Source organism: Psittacula echo, assembly GCF_963264785.1.
Source record: "Psittacula echo genome assembly, chromosome: 9".
Classification (NCBI taxonomy): domain Eukaryota; kingdom Metazoa; phylum Chordata; class Aves; order Psittaciformes; family Psittacidae; genus Psittacula; species Psittacula echo.
In genome coordinates, this window is record NC_137745.1 from 12966955 (window position 1) to 12985899 (window position 18945).

General features: G+C 42.9%; 1 protein-coding gene across 1 annotated transcript in view; it reads left to right on the forward strand.

The window, feature by feature from the left end:
• Positions 1 to 18945, forward strand: part of ITPR1 (inositol 1,4,5-trisphosphate receptor type 1) — a gene marked incomplete at its 5' end in the record, with an annotated part of 163685 nt that overhangs the window by 135434 nt on the left and 9306 nt on the right. The window contains 7 exons of the mRNA XM_080625644.1: positions 1975 to 2150; positions 3377 to 3541; positions 5079 to 5274; positions 6619 to 6720; positions 8400 to 8539; positions 9740 to 9905; positions 10682 to 10842. Of these exons, the coding sequence (XP_080481770.1) occupies positions 1975 to 2150; positions 3377 to 3541; positions 5079 to 5274; positions 6619 to 6720; positions 8400 to 8539; positions 9740 to 9905; positions 10682 to 10842 (1106 nt within the window). The remainder of the gene's footprint in view (positions 1 to 1974; positions 2151 to 3376; positions 3542 to 5078; positions 5275 to 6618; positions 6721 to 8399; positions 8540 to 9739; positions 9906 to 10681; positions 10843 to 18945) is intronic.

Consider the following 18945-nt stretch of genomic DNA (forward strand, 5'->3'; position numbering starts at 1 on the left):
AAGATCACAAGTTCAAATGTAAAGGTTTGTATTTATGGCTGTAGGAAAGCTGGTAATCAAATGAGTTCATTGAGATTGCACGTTGCGTGACTGGGGGATCATTTGGCATTTTGAAGATGCCCTACCCTACATATTTGAAATACTTTACCATTTCGATATAATCTCTTCCTCTACTAGTTACAATTGAAAATGAAAGATAAATACATGTGTATTTTATATTTAGCTTAAAAAAAAAAAAGAGAAGACTTCAGAACAGACCGTTTGGGGGAAGTTGTCAGTGTCTTGAATTGCTTAGACAGGGTGAACTGAGCAGCTGATCAGCATCTGACTGTAGCAGAAGCTGTAAAACTTCTTACTTGAGGAGCAGAAACAAAACTGGATGCCTGGAATTCAGTACCGGAATGGTGAGAATTCCAGACAGGGAGAGATTCCTACGGGTTACACGTTCCTCCTGCCCGCAGTCGTGTAATGAACTCCACGTGCTTGCAGCAAGGCTTTGACATTAGGTCGGGTGCAGACAGCTGGCTTGGCGAGCTTCATGTGCCAAGGGCAAACACACTGCTCACAGTCTCTCTCTGTCCCTGGGAAGGAGATACAAGCCCATGCTCTGAGTCCCACTCTTCCCTGGCCCAGGTCCCACTAAGGGCTTTTTATGTCACAGCATTGCACTCCATGTGCTGATGAGCAGCTGGTGGTGTTGGGCCTTTCCAAGGTGGATGTTACAGGCACCAACTGAGGACTTCATTAACTCTAGTTATTTTTGCAGGCCTGCTGGGAACTGCTAAAACTTGTGAAAGCAAATATATTCATGTGCCATGGATGGCTTTGTAATAGCTGGGATGTTCAGACACCGGTGCAGGTGTAGGCAGGATCCTTCAAGATCTGCCTCTCACGGCAATTCCCAAGTCATTCCTGAATAAGCTTCTACAAGTTTTTTCCTCTCTCCCATCTCTGTGCTGTTTGTCTTTCCCACTCGGGTGACTCTGTTTTGAGCTTTTGCACCTTTTGCTGTTTGACAGCTCAAGTAGCGCTGCTCTGGGACCCCAAACTCCCTTCAGACAGCGGAAACATCTGTTCAACTTTACACTTATTAAGTTTTAATTTCCACCTATCCTCTGCTGTCTTTATTAGTCTACAGCGATTTGGAACAAAATTAAATGGCTGCTCGTGGTAGTCAGATGAGAGTAGTGTTTCCTAAGCCTTCTGCATTTAGGCGGGGGGAGGAAAAAGCCCTCGGTGAATATCTTGCTAATAAGACACATTAGTTCTCTCGGTATGTACTTGCAGAAGGGCTGCAGAGTGCTATGGAATTGGAGGGTCTTGCTTTTCTGTCTGTTGAGGAACCAGTTGCTTGAAGAAAATTGTTTTTATGTCAGTTATAAGAAAGTGATGTCTTTTATATTCTGCATAAAGCCAGGGTAAATGGTATTTTTGGCTGAGTATTTTTTTATGGCTCTTCCAGAGAAGTGTATTTTTAGCAACATGGGCTTGATGTTATGTAAGCAGACAGTCTCATGGGACAGTCTAAATAGAACCAGAAATAGCAAGAGATGACAAAAACTGGTATGAGGCTTTTGACCAAAAGCATAATAAGAGAATCTGTGAATCTGGACCTGGAGGAGTATGTTGTCTGTCTTCACCTACCTATTCAGTGCCTCTACAGAACACATTAGCAAAAATGCCTCTCCTTTTCAGCATGCAAGGTGTATAAGTAATGAACACTAAAATGAAGAATCCTATAATACTGGCACTTATTATTTACATAATGCTTTAATAACAAGTTTGTAATTAAAATCTGCTCAAGGCATCAGGCTCAGATGTTCCACGTACTGCTTTGAAATCAGTAATGTCTGAACATGAGGCTTAATGATGCTCCACCAAAGATAAAATGGCATTTATTTGGTTGTTTTGGTTTGGTTTTGTTTGGTCACATGAAGTATTGAAATGGGTTTTGTTCTTTCCTCTCCACCCTAGGTACACTGGAGCCCCACTTGTCAGGCTTGCTGTGGACAGCGATGCTGATATCTCTGGCCATCGTTATAGCTCTTCCTAAGCCCCACGGCATCCGAGCCCTAATCGCTTCTACAATATTACGACTAATATTTTCAATTGGTTTACAACCTACTCTGTTTCTTCTGGGTGCATTCAATGTAAGAACCCAGTGGGCTTTTCTGAAGTCCTCTTGCATCTTACCTAAGAGTTTCTTACCCACAGAAATAGCCCCGGACATTGTGGTGGAACTGGTGGGAGGACTAATTCCCTCTTTTGTTTCTAGCGCAGGTGCTTTGGTGTTGTTCATTTAATCCTGGTTCCCCACGCTGGAGACCTCTGAGGTTTCAGTCAGTTCTGCTACAGTCTAGAATCAGTTCCCATCCCAGCCAGAAATGTAAAGAAGTCTCTCTGGCCCTAAAGTACTCGGTTGTTCAGCCATTCAGTGACTAAGCTGCAGTATTTACGGGGTTGTGTAAGATTCACTAAACAGTGCATTTCCCAAATGTCTGTCTGCTGTCTACCTGCCAGCCGAAAGCTGACACTAAGCAGTTTTGTGACAGTAATGTGTGGACTGAGCATGTAAGCTGAGCCACCGGAGAACTTCATTAATGCTCAAACCTGGACACTTGTGGTCTCTTGTGGCAAGTGAGCCAAAAGGGTTTTTCTGACTGAGTCATCAGGAGCTGTGCAAAGATGCAGCTTCTCAAAGTCTTTACCTTTATTACAAAGTGCCCAGGTTTCAAATGCATCATTTAGTAGCACTCCTTGTCTTCAAAAGATGCCACTGAGTGCTGTGTACTACAGTCAGAACTGCACTGTGAGGGTGGTGGTGGTTACTGGTAATTGTAGCATTTAGCAGCTTCCAGGTAAGTTGACAGCAGCTTTCCTTTGGCATTGGTGGCCAGTGCTACACAAAAGGATTACTGGGTGCATGATCCAAGAGTGAATTGCTGAGGGAATCTGGAGTTCTTGCTTATGAGTAAGCAATATGGGGTGTATCAGAAATGTCAGGGTATCTGTAGGGTAGAGATGCTTAGTGCCATGCTTAGAACAGGAGTAGTTTGGGTTGAGTTTTTTGGTTTTTAGGCAAGTTTAACTCTGACAGCAGGGAACTCTCTTCTTTAAATCTTAGTCTCAATGCCTTTGACAAGAAGCTGGAGGCAGGAGTCGGTGCACACATTTTACCAGATGTGTGCAGTTTCTGTTCTGGCTCCCTAACCCAGCTGTGCAGAAAGTGCACCACAGAGCAGAGCTTTGTGTAACAGACAGTCCAGCATGGCTGTTGATGTCATCATGGAGCTGAGTTACCTCCAGCTTTGAAAAATTGCCTTTTTCTTCCTGCAAGCCTCATGTTGTAACTAATTTATGGTTAATCTTTCCTTAGGTTTGCAATAAAATCATTTTTCTGATGAGTTTTGTGGGTAACTGTGGAACCTTCACTAGAGGATACAAAGCAATGATCATGGATGTTGAGTTTCTTTATCACCTGCTCTACCTTCTGATTTGTGCTCTGGGGCTCTTCGTACATGAATTCTTTTATAGCTTGTTGGTAGGTATTCACTTTGTTCTCAGAATGTTTTGCTGTCTGTGCGTTTGTAAAGTTCCATCTCGGGCATATCTCGAAGTGTCAAACAGCACTTGCTTTCTGTTCTGCTACTGGAAAATGATTGTACAGGCACTCTTAAGAGGCCGTACACTGGAGATTTTGCTTGGGAGAGGTTACAGTGGGAGGCTACAGGACTCCTGCCACATCTTTTCTTCCTGATTTGTACAGACAAGCAGAGACTTTTTTTTGTTCTTAAGTACATTATACAAGATGTGTTTAAGGGTAAAATTAGTTAAAATTGCTCATTACAGTAAACGTGTGTGCTGTTGCAATGAAGGTATTTAGCATTTCCCTGTGTGCTTTAGTTCTCAAGACTTCAAAGGCATAGGTTTCCAAGGTTGGATGTATTGCTTGTGACCCTGCTCTGATGTCCAAGTTAATAAAACAATTGAAAATGTTGTGACTCTTAAGTAATATCAGTACTTAGTGAAGGCTTAAGCCTTCTTAAAGTCATATAAGCTCTTACATGAGGACAAAAGAAGTCATGGACAAATCTAGCCACAGAAATGTTAGCTGAACAGGAGGCACTTTTGGAGTTGCCACAGTATGAGTAAGAGGTGCACAGTCTTGAAGATGGTTTACTCTGTTATTGTCAATAACGATAACATAGTGTCCATGCTTTTTGAGTAGCTGGTTAACTTTGGAGCGTCTCCTCAGCTGCAGCTAGACTCCAGACCTCGCACGACTGACACAGATGCCTGGCATATGTGTTTTTTCTGTTTGGGATGGAATTCATCTTGCACAGCACAATACTTCTAAGAATAAGCACAGAAGGAGTATATCTAGCATTGGTGGAGAAAATGTGTCATTTTTAAAGCAAACCTTAAATCCCATTCAGAACACTCTATTTTTACCCTTTTTTGTTTAATGTTCTGGTACCCAAATTGGTTATTTTCTCTATTCATGTAGGTCCAATTTAACAAATACCTGTTCTTTCATTGTCAACCAGCATAGCCAGCAACCTGCCTGGGCTGTGCTGATGGACTGACACAGACCCAGGGGAGTGAAAAATGAAGGAAAAATCTGTAAAGAAATTTAAACAAAGAATTTGGGCAAAAAATATTGCTCCTTTAGTTATACACTGAACATGTAAAGGAAATGGCTAATTGCATTTTGAAATGAGCTATGCTGAGATGGTGATGGGGCAGAGAGCACAATAAAAAAGATAAACAGTTTGTGTTAGCAGCTTTATGTTTAAAGGTAAAGTCAAAAACACAGCACTGCATCAGCTACTAAGAAGGAGAAAAATTACTACTACTGCTGAACCCAGGACAGGGACCCTCATCTCCTTTGCCTCCTATGTTTTATTTTGCTAACGTGTTAAATTTCAGATAACTGTAAGGGGAGAGGCAAGAGAGAAGTACTTTAAATGCTCTCTAAAACATCAGGTTGGTATTGTTATGCCAACACGTAGTGTGCCACCAGTGGTGTTGGTAGCCCACGTGACAAACAGCCTTTGCTTTTGTTTGTTGTCCCCTAGCTCTTTGACTTGGTGTACAGAGAGGAGACCTTGCTGAATGTCATCAAGAGCGTCACTCGCAATGGACGTTCCATCATCCTTACTGCTGTTCTCGCTCTCATCTTGGTCTACCTGTTCTCCATAGTGGGGTACCTCTTCTTCAAAGATGACTTTATCCTGGAGGTAGACAAGCTGCCTAATGAAACATTACTGCCAGGTTGGTACCAGTGACTTATTTCAACCTATTTATTCCAAAGTAATGGGCTCTTGTTCCATGGAGTGTGCTGAGTGTCTTCAGTCTTCCACCTCTTGCAAGACTACTGATTACCTCACCAGTTTGACAGTTTCTTTCTCACAAAGGACACTATTTAAATAGAAAATAAAATGTTTAGAAACCCCAAACTGATTAGGGCAAATGATACCCCAGTGTTTTTACCAAGTGTTGCAGTCTGCTGCAGCATAAAGAGGGAAGGGGAGGAGGAACAACCCCAGGAGAGAGCACTTGGGCTCTTCTGCAGATGGTTGAAATTTGTCCCCTCGCCGTTTGCTGAAACAGTTGAGATTATCTAATTCAGCTACACCTACTCCCTCCCCCAGTTTAATTACAAGCAGACGTTAGGTAGGCCATCGTGGAGAAAGCTCTGCACTGGGAAATTTCAGTTGTGCCTCAATTTGCCAGATACTGGATGCTTACATTGGCTTTTAGTTGTGGGGTTTAGTTTCAGCATAACAAAAGTTAGTATTTTATCTGAAGTAACAGAGTGAATATAAATGAAGGGCATCAAAGAGGTGCTCCTGTGAAGCAGAGGTTTCTCTAACTCTGGTTCACTCATGTTTTGAGACAGTATTAACCTCCCTCAAATACTTGCTAACGTTTAAACTCCACAGCAGGCTTCTCTGTGCTGATCTTAGGTTGCTTATTGTAAGTTAAAACTTGGAGCTTTTTCTACCCTGCAGTATCAAGCAACCAACTCGGTGGGAAGGAAATTTGTTAGAGGAGGGTTTGGGGTTTGTCTTGTTCTGTCTTTGTTGGTTTGGGTTTTTTCTCTCTGACACTTGAGCTATTCAGACAAATGGCATTCCACATGACCCTATTTTTTCTAATTTTACTGCCAACCCTGTGAGAGACCCAAACCTTACTGACCTTGTTATTTCATGTTTCCGTGAGGCTGGAGAAATGCCAAAGACTTACTACTATGTGGCACTAGGTTTGTTTTGATACCTGCAAGGCTGAAAAGCAAGCTTCAAGAAACCCTCAACATTCACTGTGCACTAGGACATAGTATTTTTGGAACAATTTCAGTTACTTTCTCAGCTTTAGAGCTGGTGCAAAATAAATGCACAACTTTGGTCTTTAATTCATAGAAGTAAGAATTCTGCTTGAATTTAAAATCATTGAATGTGTAAATCGGAAAGCACTGTGCCCTTCTAAACTCTAGAATAATACAGTATTATATATCTGGCTAGTAACTGCATGCAGAATATGATGGAGTACCTTAATGTCTGAGTAGTCTTCCAAAATGTTAAACTATCCATTTGATTCATCACTTTCTGTTTTCAGATCGCACAGAACCAGGTGAGACCATGACCGGGGAGTTTCTCTATTCAGATGTATGCAAAGCGGGTAGCAGTGAGAACTGTTCCTCAATCATTCCTTCAGACCGTGAGTATCTGCTGTTGAATTCATAACTCACACCCTGAGTCTTCACCCTTTTTCTAGTTAAGCACCTTAAATTAAAAAAAAAAAAAAAATTTTGTCCAAAAATCCCAATGTAATAAATCTGGAAATAAAACTGTCATGAGACTTCCTGACTTAAAATAGGATTCATTTAGGCCAACAGCATAAATAACGTTTGTTACACGAAGTGATTACAATGGAGAAACTTAAAACTGAACCGTACCGATGAAAACTGTCATACTCTTTAATTCTCTACATCAGTTTGAGAAGGAAGTGATGCAGTTTACCTCTTTACAAAGTCTATTATTTTAAAACATTAGGCTGTTAAATTTGATCTCTGAGAATAATACCCTGTGAAATATGGAACAGAACATCATTTATTGTCATTTATTCTATCTAGCTAACTAAGGAAACTGGTTTTAGTATCATGGCAGGAAGTATTCCATGGATTAAGTAGACAGGGTAGGTTTGGGGGGGTTTGAGATCAAAAAGTACATGTGAGAGATAACTTGCAGCGTAATTGCCAGCCTCAGATTGGGCATTGACATATTTCAGTTTTATTTTCTAGAAAATGTAATTTACTTCTCAGAGATTTATGATGCTGGCTGTAAGAGCCAGACAGAACATCACTATTTCTCTTAGAAGTGGAGCTCTTACATGGTCAAATGTTTCAAAGGTCAATAATGGCCACAAGCCCATGCTTGCAAGAGGAGATGGCTGTTTTACTCAAGTGTCCTCTTTCATAAACTAAGATTCGACACTGATACAGGAATAGGTGCTTTATTAAGCTTCAGGAGGAGTGTGCTGCTTTGTCTTTATACACTCTGGCTGCAGAAAGGAAAACACCAGAGGTGTTTTTATGTCATAAATAATTAACCTGATACCAGAGTCTTACGTGGCCAGGGATATTCATGATGCCTATATCTTTGGCGATTTCTCTACCATCTTGGGTTTTGGCTATTTCTGGGTTGCACGGGGCTTTGGGCCTTTCTGAGGCTGTCCGTGGGAAGGTGGGATCAGCTCAGGAGCATTTTTATGATCAAATGCAAGTCATGAGACTTTAATGGGTACAGGGAGAGTGTATGAGATTAGGTAATTAATTCTAGCAGTTCTTCAACTGAAACAGTGAAGTTGGAGGCTTCAGCCAAATGAAGAGAGGGTCAAAAAAACTGTTACTTTTTTAGCAAAATGCTGTTTCCATAAGCAGTGATATTTTAGCCATTTGAAAAATACAAGTCGAAGTTGCCATTTTGAGTGCAGCCCAAAGGCTGTGCAATCTGTTAGGCACCAGGGGAGAGTGTAAGAGGCAACACTTTGTCCTCTGAGCTGTCAAAAAGCTATGATTCTGTATAAACAGGCATCTGGTGATCTGAGCTATGCATGCGAACAGAAATGGAAAGAGATATTTAACCAAGTCAAAGACAGCAGTTCAAGCACAAAGGAAAACTCTGCTGGTGGGAAGAAGAGGGTGGGCTGGAGCCAGGGCAGAGATACCTGCTCTGATGGTCAGCTCTTGGTGAGAACTAAGGAGGTTTACAACACTGGCTGGAAATCTGGCCAGTTTCGCAAAAGGAGGAGAGAGCATAACCAGCAAAGAGTGGAGAGGATGATTTAAAACTGATCTTCTTGCCTTTGAAACGTGTCTTTGCTTGCTGTGTTAATAGAACTGATTGCTGAAGAAATGGAGGAAGAGAATAAAGAGCATACGTGCGAGACGTTACTGATGTGCATTGTTACTGTACTGAGTCATGGGCTCAGGAGTGGGGGTGGAGTAGGTGATGTGCTCAGGAAACCATCCAAAGAGGTAAATTATCACTGAATGGGGGCAGAAGAGTGATAACCATGTAGGGCTGGGGATGGAGTTCTGGGGGATATGTGTATACACTCCCTTTAAACAGCTGTAGGATACCTTGCAACTACAAGGGACCATACTTGTAGTGTAATGTGTAGTACCACATTAAACAGCAGCCAGTTCTACCCATCCTTATTTTAGGGTGTCCAGAATGGGGCCCAAAAGAACAGAAATGGGGTAGGCGACAGTCTGTGCTTTGGGAGTTCAGGATCTGAAGAAATAAGTCCAAGCTAATGAAGGAGTAACATGATGCAGCAGGATGAAAATGCAGTGGTAGCCGATACCCTGCTAGAGTTTCTGTGGGGAGCATCACTTGGAAATGGTAATATGTGTACAGTGGAATGATGGGAGGAACCGAGACAGGTTTGGAGCTGGGACTGTGGGAAGGAAGGAAGGATGTTGTTTGGAGCCATCATCAGTCAAAGCAGAGGGGATTTTTCATAATACCCAAAGCTGCCTGTACAGCTGCTGCTTTAGTTGTTTGTGCCCATTCCCCAGAACCATGTTAGGGCCAAAGGAGCAGTCTTAGTCAGAGTGAATGCAATTTCAAAGTGTTTTCTAATATGTAGCCTTATTTTCATCTTAAAATGGGTTAAAAGCTACAGAATTCTTAATAAAAGTTTGACACCCAGCTGGCAGGATGATTCTGAAAACAGAGGTTAAATATTTGGGTATTCAGGCCTGCAATAAATATGCAGTGGGTACCGGGAAGTCCAACTTCATGTCCACATCCATGCTTGTTAGCATAGATGAAATTAATACTGTTAAATTCCAGTAAAAGACTTTATGGTCAACACTGATGCTATATTGATATGTAAGCAGTTTAATGTAAAGATGTAATTTGATTCGGCTGCAGGGTAGGGGTGAGAATAGATTGCATTGTATGAGTGGGAAAGAAGAGGACAGACTTGGACAGCAGAAAGAGCAACTCTAGAGATTGCGTGCTGGTAGCTGACTAATTTGGCTTTTCTTTCAGTAATCTTGCATTTTAGTTTCACTTAATGTTTCGAGTTGTTGGAGAGCATCAGAAATGGAGACTCTAAAGGGAGGGGTTGTGGGGCATCGTACTCTGCTGAACAGAAAGTCACGGTGAGGGTTAGATGTTGCATGTATTTATTTGGGTTGTTAATTGTTAAAATATGTATCCTGCAGGAACCTCTCTTTGCTGCTAGAGTGATATATGACCTGTTATTCTTCTTCATGGTCATCATTATTGTCCTTAACCTGATTTTTGGTGTGATCATTGACACTTTCGCTGATTTAAGGAGTGAAAAACAGAAGAAAGAAGAAATTTTAAAAACTACTTGCTTCATTTGTGGTAAGTATAGAAACACTCTTAAGAATAAGGGGTTACTCTATCAAAGTCACAGATAGCTGCAAACTCATGAAACAGGGGTCTTGAATTACTGGCTGTTCCTACCTTGCATTCCTCGGCTAGTTGATAATGGGTACCACGTGCGCACAGGCTTGGCAGCAGAAAGAGATGGGGAATGCATGCTCAGTATGCCATTTTTCCTCAGACCTTTAGTTTCTGTTTCTCCTGTGCTTCAAAGAATAGTTTCCTATTGGAATGGTAGAGATTTTCATAAACATTTGGTTTTTTCCAAGGGTGCAGAGTGTTGAGTAGTGCCTGTGAAAGTTAATTCCCAATCTACTGATGGGATAAAACTGCTGAGCTTTTGAGGTTGGGGTAGTTGAATGTCATGCAGAAGTTGCATAACACACAGGCTGACAGAAGTAACCTTTGGAAGTTTGTGGCAAAGCAAATGTTGCTTTTGGTATCATTTTGCCTAAAAATAGGAGATGAGTTATGAAATCCATCAGACTGATTGCATATGAGGTAGCTACCTTTTTTTTTTTTACCAAAAGTCTTCTGTTCCTTATAGTAAGTGTGAGCAGTACTTATGCTTCTTTCCTCTTCTTGCTACACTGGGGGCATTTGTTAGAGAGTTTATCGCTATTATTCAGTGTTCATTTAAGAATGATTGTGACTTTGAAGTGCAGCAGACTGTAGAAACAAGTTTTGTTCTTACAGCTCGTTTCCTTAGTACCGGTTTGTAAATACTAAGAGTTATATATGTGTCACTCTTGTAGGTTTGGAAAGAGATAAGTTTGATAACAAGACAGTCACATTTGAAGAGCACATTAAAGAAGAGCACAATATGTGGCATTATTTATGCTTTATTGTGCTAGTGAAAGTAAAAGATTCTACAGAATATACAGGACCAGAAAGTTACGTGGCAGAAATGATCAAGGTGAGTTTGCAGTTTTGTTTTGGGTTTTTTTCCCCTCTAGACCAACCTACTGGCGCATTTGGTAAATGTAATGCTCTGCATTTTATTTATTTTGTAAGCAAATACTTAGACTTTTTCTACAATAATAAGTTTAACCCAATGCCTTTCCTTTTAGAAACATCTTCTAAAGATGTACTAAAGCTGTACTTGGCAGGGTAACTCGATAAGAGACACTGCATTGCTGGCAGCACATTGCAGCCTGCTGCAGGCGGTGCAGCGGGGCACTTGTGGGAGCTGACATGAGCTGCAGCACTGCAGTCACACAGTGGTCTGCGACTGCGTACCTGCAGCTTCTCAGCCTCCCAAACTGTCCTATGTGTGTGCTGAAGTGGGTGGCAGTGAGCAGGGACAGCTAGGTAGCCTCTGTGGTTTTAAATCAGGTGAAGAGAAGCTGTTTTCAAAACTAGTATTTAAGGGAGAACAGTTTCAAGCTGGTAGAAGTGTCTGAAATATAACAGGTTAAAACCTGCCCCAGCATAAGTATGTTAGACTGACTGGGAGGATTTGTTGTCATATGATTTTAGCTTATTATTGTAAAAAAACCCTAAAATTAATATCTACTCAATTGTAAGGCTTTTTAATGAGAGAATTAAGAGCCTCATCTCTGCCAAGGTACAGGTTCAGAGCTCCTGGAATTAGATCCTAAACCCCAATTACTAATTTGTGTATCTTCTGGCTGGTTAGCAAAAGCTGTTTCTGATTTATAACACTGAATTAGCTATTCCTTTATTTGCCTTCAGGTGAATAAATAGCTGAATACTTTTCTTACTTGTCTCTCTCTTTTTTGCTGTGGAGGTACAACCTACCTTTAAGTGAGCAATTTGTTGTGGCCTGGTCAATGTGTAAATCCCACCAACATCTCTTAGAGGTTTAACATGTTACTTTGGGGTCACTAAAGTGTATGTCCTAGTTCTGGATTTCTGCCTCTGTAATGAGGGCTTAAAGAAATCTTGTGAGCAGTCACCTGATAGAGGATTAGCACAGTGAGATAACTCAGTACATCACTGCTCCTTTCTGGTCTGACTGATTATATTGCTCCCTTTATTTATCCCACTGCAGCAAGCATTACTTCAGGGGGAAGCCCTGTACTCTTTAGAGTGTTTCTGCTTGTAAAAGATGACTTTGTGTTAAAACTTGTTTAAAAAATAAAAGCTTCAATTAACGAACAATGTAGTAACTATTTCAGATTAGGAGTTTAAACTGGGTAAGAACCAAACACTAGGCACTGAATGTGATTGCAGTAAGCACAAAAGCTGGAGATCTTTCATTGTAATTCTCATTCGCAGAAGTGTCAGCAAGGGCTAATTACTGTGTGTTGAATGGAAATATGGGTAGATTATGGATAGACCAAGTGTCTCATGCTCATGCAATTTTATGTAACTATGCTGTAGGTAGAGGTTTGGAGCATGTCTTGTAGTTGGTGGGTTTTCTGCATTTCATGAGCCAGTTTTAAATTGAGCACTAACAGCAGGGTCTCACTGCAGTGCTGTTGAAAGCGTGGTGTAACTGTCTGAGCCATGGAATAGGAAGTTAATTTGCTTTGCACATCAGTGGTGTGCCACAATCCAGCACAGGCATGACCGGGGCAGCTCAGGCTGCAGCTGCCCTGACACTGGAGTTCTCAGCAGCGCTGAGATGTTGACATACTCCTTAGGACTGATCTGGCAAAGCTTACTCTGAAAATTAGAAGCATCCTTTAATATTAAAACCATTATTTTCTGCCCTAGAACATCTGAGTGTAAAACATAATAAATGTATTTCTCTACCAAGCCTGGTTTAAATACTTCTGTAAGAGTCAGAAATCCTCTTTTTTTCTGCCTAAGATTTATCTAGGGGTAACTTAGTTCATGATTCATCTTTTACTCAAGCCTTTTGTCTTTGTCCTATGAATCTAGAATGCAAAAGGAAAGCCCTAAATATGTGAATGGTTCCAAAGACTGAGATTCATCTTTTGGAGGGGATGGTTTATTCTGGATTTGTACAGAGGGTGAATGGGAACTGCAGTTGCTTAATGGCTGCAGCTACCAGGCTCTCCAGGAAAGCCTTTTTGTGTCACGGTTAGATGTAAAAGGGATTTTCTCCCCACATTTTCAGTCTGAAGGTGGCACTCTAACATCTTTGATAATGACAGAGATGGGGCATGTCTTTTCCAGGGGCTGTTGTATGGTACCATTGTTCAACTGCAATTTATACCCATTTTTAGTAGTCGAGGGTAGGAAGCATAATGTGCTCCAAATTATATTGTGATGACAGAATACACCTCAGATATGCTTCACCTTTGCTCCGACTCCCAACAATATATCTTTAGAAAACTTGGATTTCTGCCTTTGGCAATAGTAAAAAAATAAGTAAATTAAAAAAGAAAACAGCACCTCTGCCATTTGGTATTTGTGGGTTGTCCAACACCACAGAACACTGAGGGAAAGAAATTTAGGACACCAAAATTATATCCATCACTGGCTTGTGAGGTGCATCCAGTGCTGCTGGTACAGTGCTTTAAAGATATTTTATGTAGTGGTATCAAAAGAATCCTGGACAATTTTACTTACGCCAGGTAGTGAATATTCAGAAGCTTTAGGAGTGATCTTGAATTTTGATGTTTTCTTGTCTAAAAATACTGTGTGTAGAAAGGCAATTTTTGAGGATATCCACTGTAGTGGGTATGACAGAGCTGAGTCTTACCCATAGAATTCATCTGGTACTCTGCAGGGATCTGACCCAGCATAAAAAGAAATTGTAGCCTTGAAAATCAGTTATTAACTACAATTCTTTAGTGAATTTTGTGTTCCTTCATAGATAGAAGCTCATTAAGTTAAAAGGCAGCATGCAGAAAGAAGTTAAACTTGGAAACAGAGCTTAAGGTTTAGAAGTACTTTGAGCACTGTAAGCCTGATCAAAATAACAATTAAAGTGATCTGACAAAATAAACCCTAATAGACTGTACTAGCAGTACTGATTTGTAATTATAACTTCCATAATGTTTTCCTGATACAAATTAGGGGTGTATTGGTTCTTGTGATCTCAGACTGGTTTTGTTCAAGTTCCCCATGTTCACGGAGCTGCATGGGGAAGCCAGGCTGCAGTGGTTGTGTAGCTGCAAGTTCAGACTTCTGATAGGAGGCCTGGATTTTATCATCAGCTTTTCCCCCTGTAAAACAGGGATAATGCTCACTTTCATCAGTAAGGTGAGCAGGTGCCTGCTGTCATATATGATGTAAAACTTGGGATATCTTAAGAATCTTTGCTGGGAATTGCTGGAGCCCATGCAAGGGGGGAAATGAATTGCTGGTTCTGTTTGATGTAGAAGCTGAGCTTGCGTACACACCCGGGCTGCTGCAGTGACTCAGCCACTGTCCTCAGGTCCTCACCAGCACTGGCGAGGCTGATAACCCCAGGGATTTCAGGAGATGGCAAACAAAGCTTGGCATGAAGCAGCTCACCTTGGAAATGCAATCTTGAACCACCTCCTAATACCTGTTTAATAGCACAGACAGTACTGTAGGATGAGAGAAAACATCTAGTGGTAATAGGGATAGTCTTTAATTCTTGGTGTTTATAAAGCCCTCCTGATGACCTGATGTTCATCTGGCTAAATCACTGCAGATGTGCACTTAAGATAGCACAGCTTCGAGATGGATCAATGTCTTCTGAAAAGTGTTTATCTGGGAGGTATGCTAATGGTGCTGCAGAGCTGGTAGTCCGGTGCCTCCTGCCTTTCCCAGGAACAGAGGCACATGGTTCAGCTGCTGTGTGGCTTTGTAGTCACTAGGGAAGATCAGGTGATGTCTGAATAATTCCATGTGTGTAGGAGGTGGGGGGATCCACTTATCGTGTTGGCCAGACACTGACATCCACACCCAAGTGACTAATGTGAACTCGGTGCAACTCCCTTCAGATTAGTTCATTTAAGTGTCTTATCTACCCATCCTGTCTTGAGAATTCCTTCTGATGTTTCCTGCATTTGCCTGCAGTTACTGTGGCAGCCTCGCTAGCAGCAGCCCCATCAGTACAGCTGTCACTGAGTCTTGGCAAAGGTCTGCTACAAACAGCTGTTTGCAGGCATTTATAATATGTCAAAATTCTCACTCTGAAGCTGGAGACATCGAGAACCACATGTACACTTTGGGTTCATGTGCATTCATAAGCTGTTGTGCATGCAGCTGCAGTGTGCTGCCACTTGCATGGACAAATATTTGCATACACAACTCTTGCATACCTCAGTACAGGGATTCTCATGTACAGCTTCACACCAGTGTTTGAGCAGTGCAGGCAAGAGCTGCGTGGCTGTGGGTGATTTCATGCACACGCATGTGCATGCTGAAAATAAAGACTTGTTTGGAAAAGCTCTTAGCACAAAGCTTCCTAATGAGCCCTTGCAGTTTCCACAGACTTTTAGTGCACCAAGCAGGATCCATGCCATTAACCTTTATTACACAAGCAAGGCAGAGAGGTGTGAGGTGTTGCCCAAGCTCTCATGTCCAGATGGAGAGCACCAAGTACTGAACCTTCAAGTGGATTGTATTGTCATTTGAAAATGAACCGTTTGTAAAGAAGAGCGATGGTGCAGATATCCTTAAAGGAATTTGGAATGAAAATGAAGGCTAAAGATTTCCTTTTGTGCCCTAATTAACCTCTTTGTGCAAACCTGGGGACTTAAATATATTCTTGGGTATTTTTTCTCTCTATATTGAGCTATGTGCTATACCATAAGAGGAAGGTATTTCTTATTACTGGTTTTGAGTGTCCAGTGTAGCCTGTAACTTCTACCGAGATGTAGCCTCCCAGTAAGTAAAGGCAAGGCTTCATCGGTGTGAGGCTTTAAAAATTACATTGTTCCAGAAGTGTAAGTTCAACTTGAAACCACTCCTAAGGAGTTAAACACCCAGCCACGATTGTCACTGTGCTCTGAAACCCAGCAGGAATGTGTGATTCATGACCTGCCCGAGGCTCACGTGATGATGGCTTTGAGGGTTACTGTGTCGCCAGGCTCTATATTGAATATAATTTGGTGGGAGATGGCCGACACTGGTTTTGAACTGCAGTGCCTATAGGAATAACAAGTGGCAGGCTATGATGCTTCAGACTCAGAGCTTTCCAAAAGGGGCTTCATGAGTCCAGCATTGGCAAAAGATGTGTATACAGCTGAAATTATAGTCTGAGAATTTATTAGAAACTTACTTACATGGTATGTAATTTGTGCCTGGAGATCCTATACTGTGAGGCAAAATCAAATCAGAAAGGTTGTCATATCCATGCTTAGGAACCCAATGCTAAGATGCAGAAGAGAGTGGCCCTTATAAGTAACTGGTATGTAGCTGTGGGGTTATAGATGAGGACACTGGGGTTTGAGGGCTCCCAGTCTCACTGATCCTGGGTACAAGCTGGGAGAGGAGGACTGAGGAGGTCAGGATCTGAACTGGAGCTGACGGTGCTTAATTTGGTGGTATCTTCCCAACAAGCTGCATCTTGAGATACCTTACCAGAGTTAGCCAATAAAATTACAGGGTTAAACAATAAATAATAGCAGAGGCAGAGAAGAGCCAAGAGGTGTGTTTGGCAGAAGGCCCTTGGCTGCTGGAAATACTGTGTCATAGGCACGGGTACCGAGCTTTGCATTCAGATAGCAAAGCAACTTGTTCCACCCTTGAAATTGGCATTACAGTGCAAACCAGAAGCTGCATGGGGGGAAATGGTTGGTCAACCTCATCTTCCCCACGCAGCGGTAGCGTGCTCTGCCCTCTGGATGTGTGCAAGCTGTCATGCCCTGCAGCATGCTGCAGAAAAAAAACCTCCTGTTGCTGACATTCACCTTAAGTGGCCAGGTCCTTGTTTTTCCCTGATAAACCACCTGGGCAGGCATCTGTGCTGGGAATATTGGGCTAGCATGCCCACTGATGAGCCAAAGGTTTCACTCTGGCTGAGTGTGTGGCAGAAAAAGGGCCTGGGTGGATGAAAGCAAGCAAAGGCTTCAGCCCAATTCTGTGTAATGGTTTGTTTGCATAACGTGTTGGGATTTGGGTGGATCCCAAAGCAGTTTGCAGGGTGGGTGCAGTGTCCTTATCCCGGGGCACCGACCGCATGCACTGGGGAGAGAGAGGGAAATTTTCCAACTGGAAGCTATGGAGGGTGATGTGCTGGGGAAAATGATCTGCTCAGTCTGTATTGCTGGCCAGGGCAAAAAGCCCTGTGGGGCTGTCCATGTTTGCCGAGGAGGTGGCCTGGGGCTGGGGTGAGGCAGCCGTACCCTGAGTCATTGCTGCCGCCTCCTCTGGTACCCGGAGCCCATGGTGACCCTGTGCCACAGAGCACTCTGCAGGCTGCCCAGCTGTGCCGGATGCCCAGCTGTGCCGGATGCGTTGTGCAAGAGTAGATGGATGACTGCAGCCATCACCACCAGCAGCTGTTAGCTCAGCCTTTGCATGCTTAATTGTTTTGTCCTGCCCAACTGATCGTGGTACAACAGGTCCTGTTTAAAATGTAGATGCAAACAGCCACAAGTGGGTTGCTGCGGAGAGGTGGCACTGTCCTTCCTGTAGGAGTAAGGAGATTGCCTTCAGGGGTTCCCACCAGGGCTGTCCACCTCAGTCACACTAAGCTGGGTGATGCTTGGTGAGGTAAACACAGCACTCGGCTCAAGTGAGTCATCTGCAGCAGAGCTCTCACGGAGACGTATGGGAGGGTCATTTTATGTAGGGGCATGGCCCTCTTCCACCTTTGGGAATAGTGTCTGTCTTCCAAGTTCCCTGCTCTGCACCAGACTAAAAGACACTTAAGTGTTTAATCTGTGGCAAGAGTGAAAAAGGAGGTTTTTATACCATTAACCTTCTATCTTCAGCCTGCTGTTTAAAGACAGTGCACTTGAAGATTTGGAAATACTCTTAATGTAGAGAGAGGAGTGCTGTTTTTTATGGGGAAGGGGACAAGTGCAGCTTGGTGTGGAAGAAGTGATGCTGAGCCCTTTGCAGAATAGAGAGGGAACCTGACGTGGGGCTTTTTCCAGGAAGCGCAAGAAAGAACCAAAAGGAGTTTAATCTCGCCACAAACACACAAAAATGAGTTTTCACAGTGCTTCACAAAGCTGTTTATTAGCTGTATGGGTATGATTTTTAACAATACATGACAGAAACTGAAATTTGCTGCCGCATTCCCTTATTAAGTGATGGCTGCTGGGCAGCCTTCCAATGGCAGGCTATGGGGATTTATTCTGACGAGCGTTGAATTAGCCCTTCAGCACCCCATAAATATTAGGCTCAGGGGTAGCTGAGTAAATGGAGACCCAAAAGAGGAGTGTGGTGGCTTCTCCGGGGTGGCTGGAGGTGAGGATGAGCCCCAGTCCCTGCCCTTAGCAGCTGTCTCCTGCCCGGGGAGCGGAGCTAATGCATCTCTTGGCACGGCTCGCACTGAGGTTGCCTCAGAAACCTTTCTTAGAATAAACTCTTCGGCAGAAGCAGGGAGGAGCAGGCGCTTCTCAGAATGAATTGCATCTGCATCATGCAGCGCCGCTTCCTCTTTTTCAAATTTCCAATTGTGGACGGTCAGCATCGCCCCCATGTCTGAGATTTAATGATATTTGCTTTACAACAGGGACTTTTCCAACTTTACCTAGAAAAAGAGCTAACCTGAAACCCAGCACTTGCGGTTAGCCAGCTTCCGTCAGTGGCTTTACTCACTTCGTCTGTTGAAGCAGAGGAAGCTGCGACTGTGACGGGAAGAGGGAGCTGACTGCACACCAGGATCCCGGTGCCTCTGCTTGCAGGAGCACCACAGCAGACAGTGCATAACTGCATTGGTATGCGAGGTGCCAGCAGCCGGGGAGGGCAGAAGGTGCAGGATGAGGGACAGGCAGGGAAAGGGATCAAGGGGGAGCCTTCCCTTCACAGTTCACTCAGCTCTTCTAAAGCACTACCAGACCCCCAGTGAAGGATGTAAAGCTGCATCTTTAAAGGCACCCTGGTGTTCAGCTAAAGTTCAGCAGAAACTAGATCATCGAGATATAAATCTTTTATTGAACCTTGAATAGAAGCTCTCTGCAGAGGCAGCACTGCTGGCAGGCGTGGGGCCGGG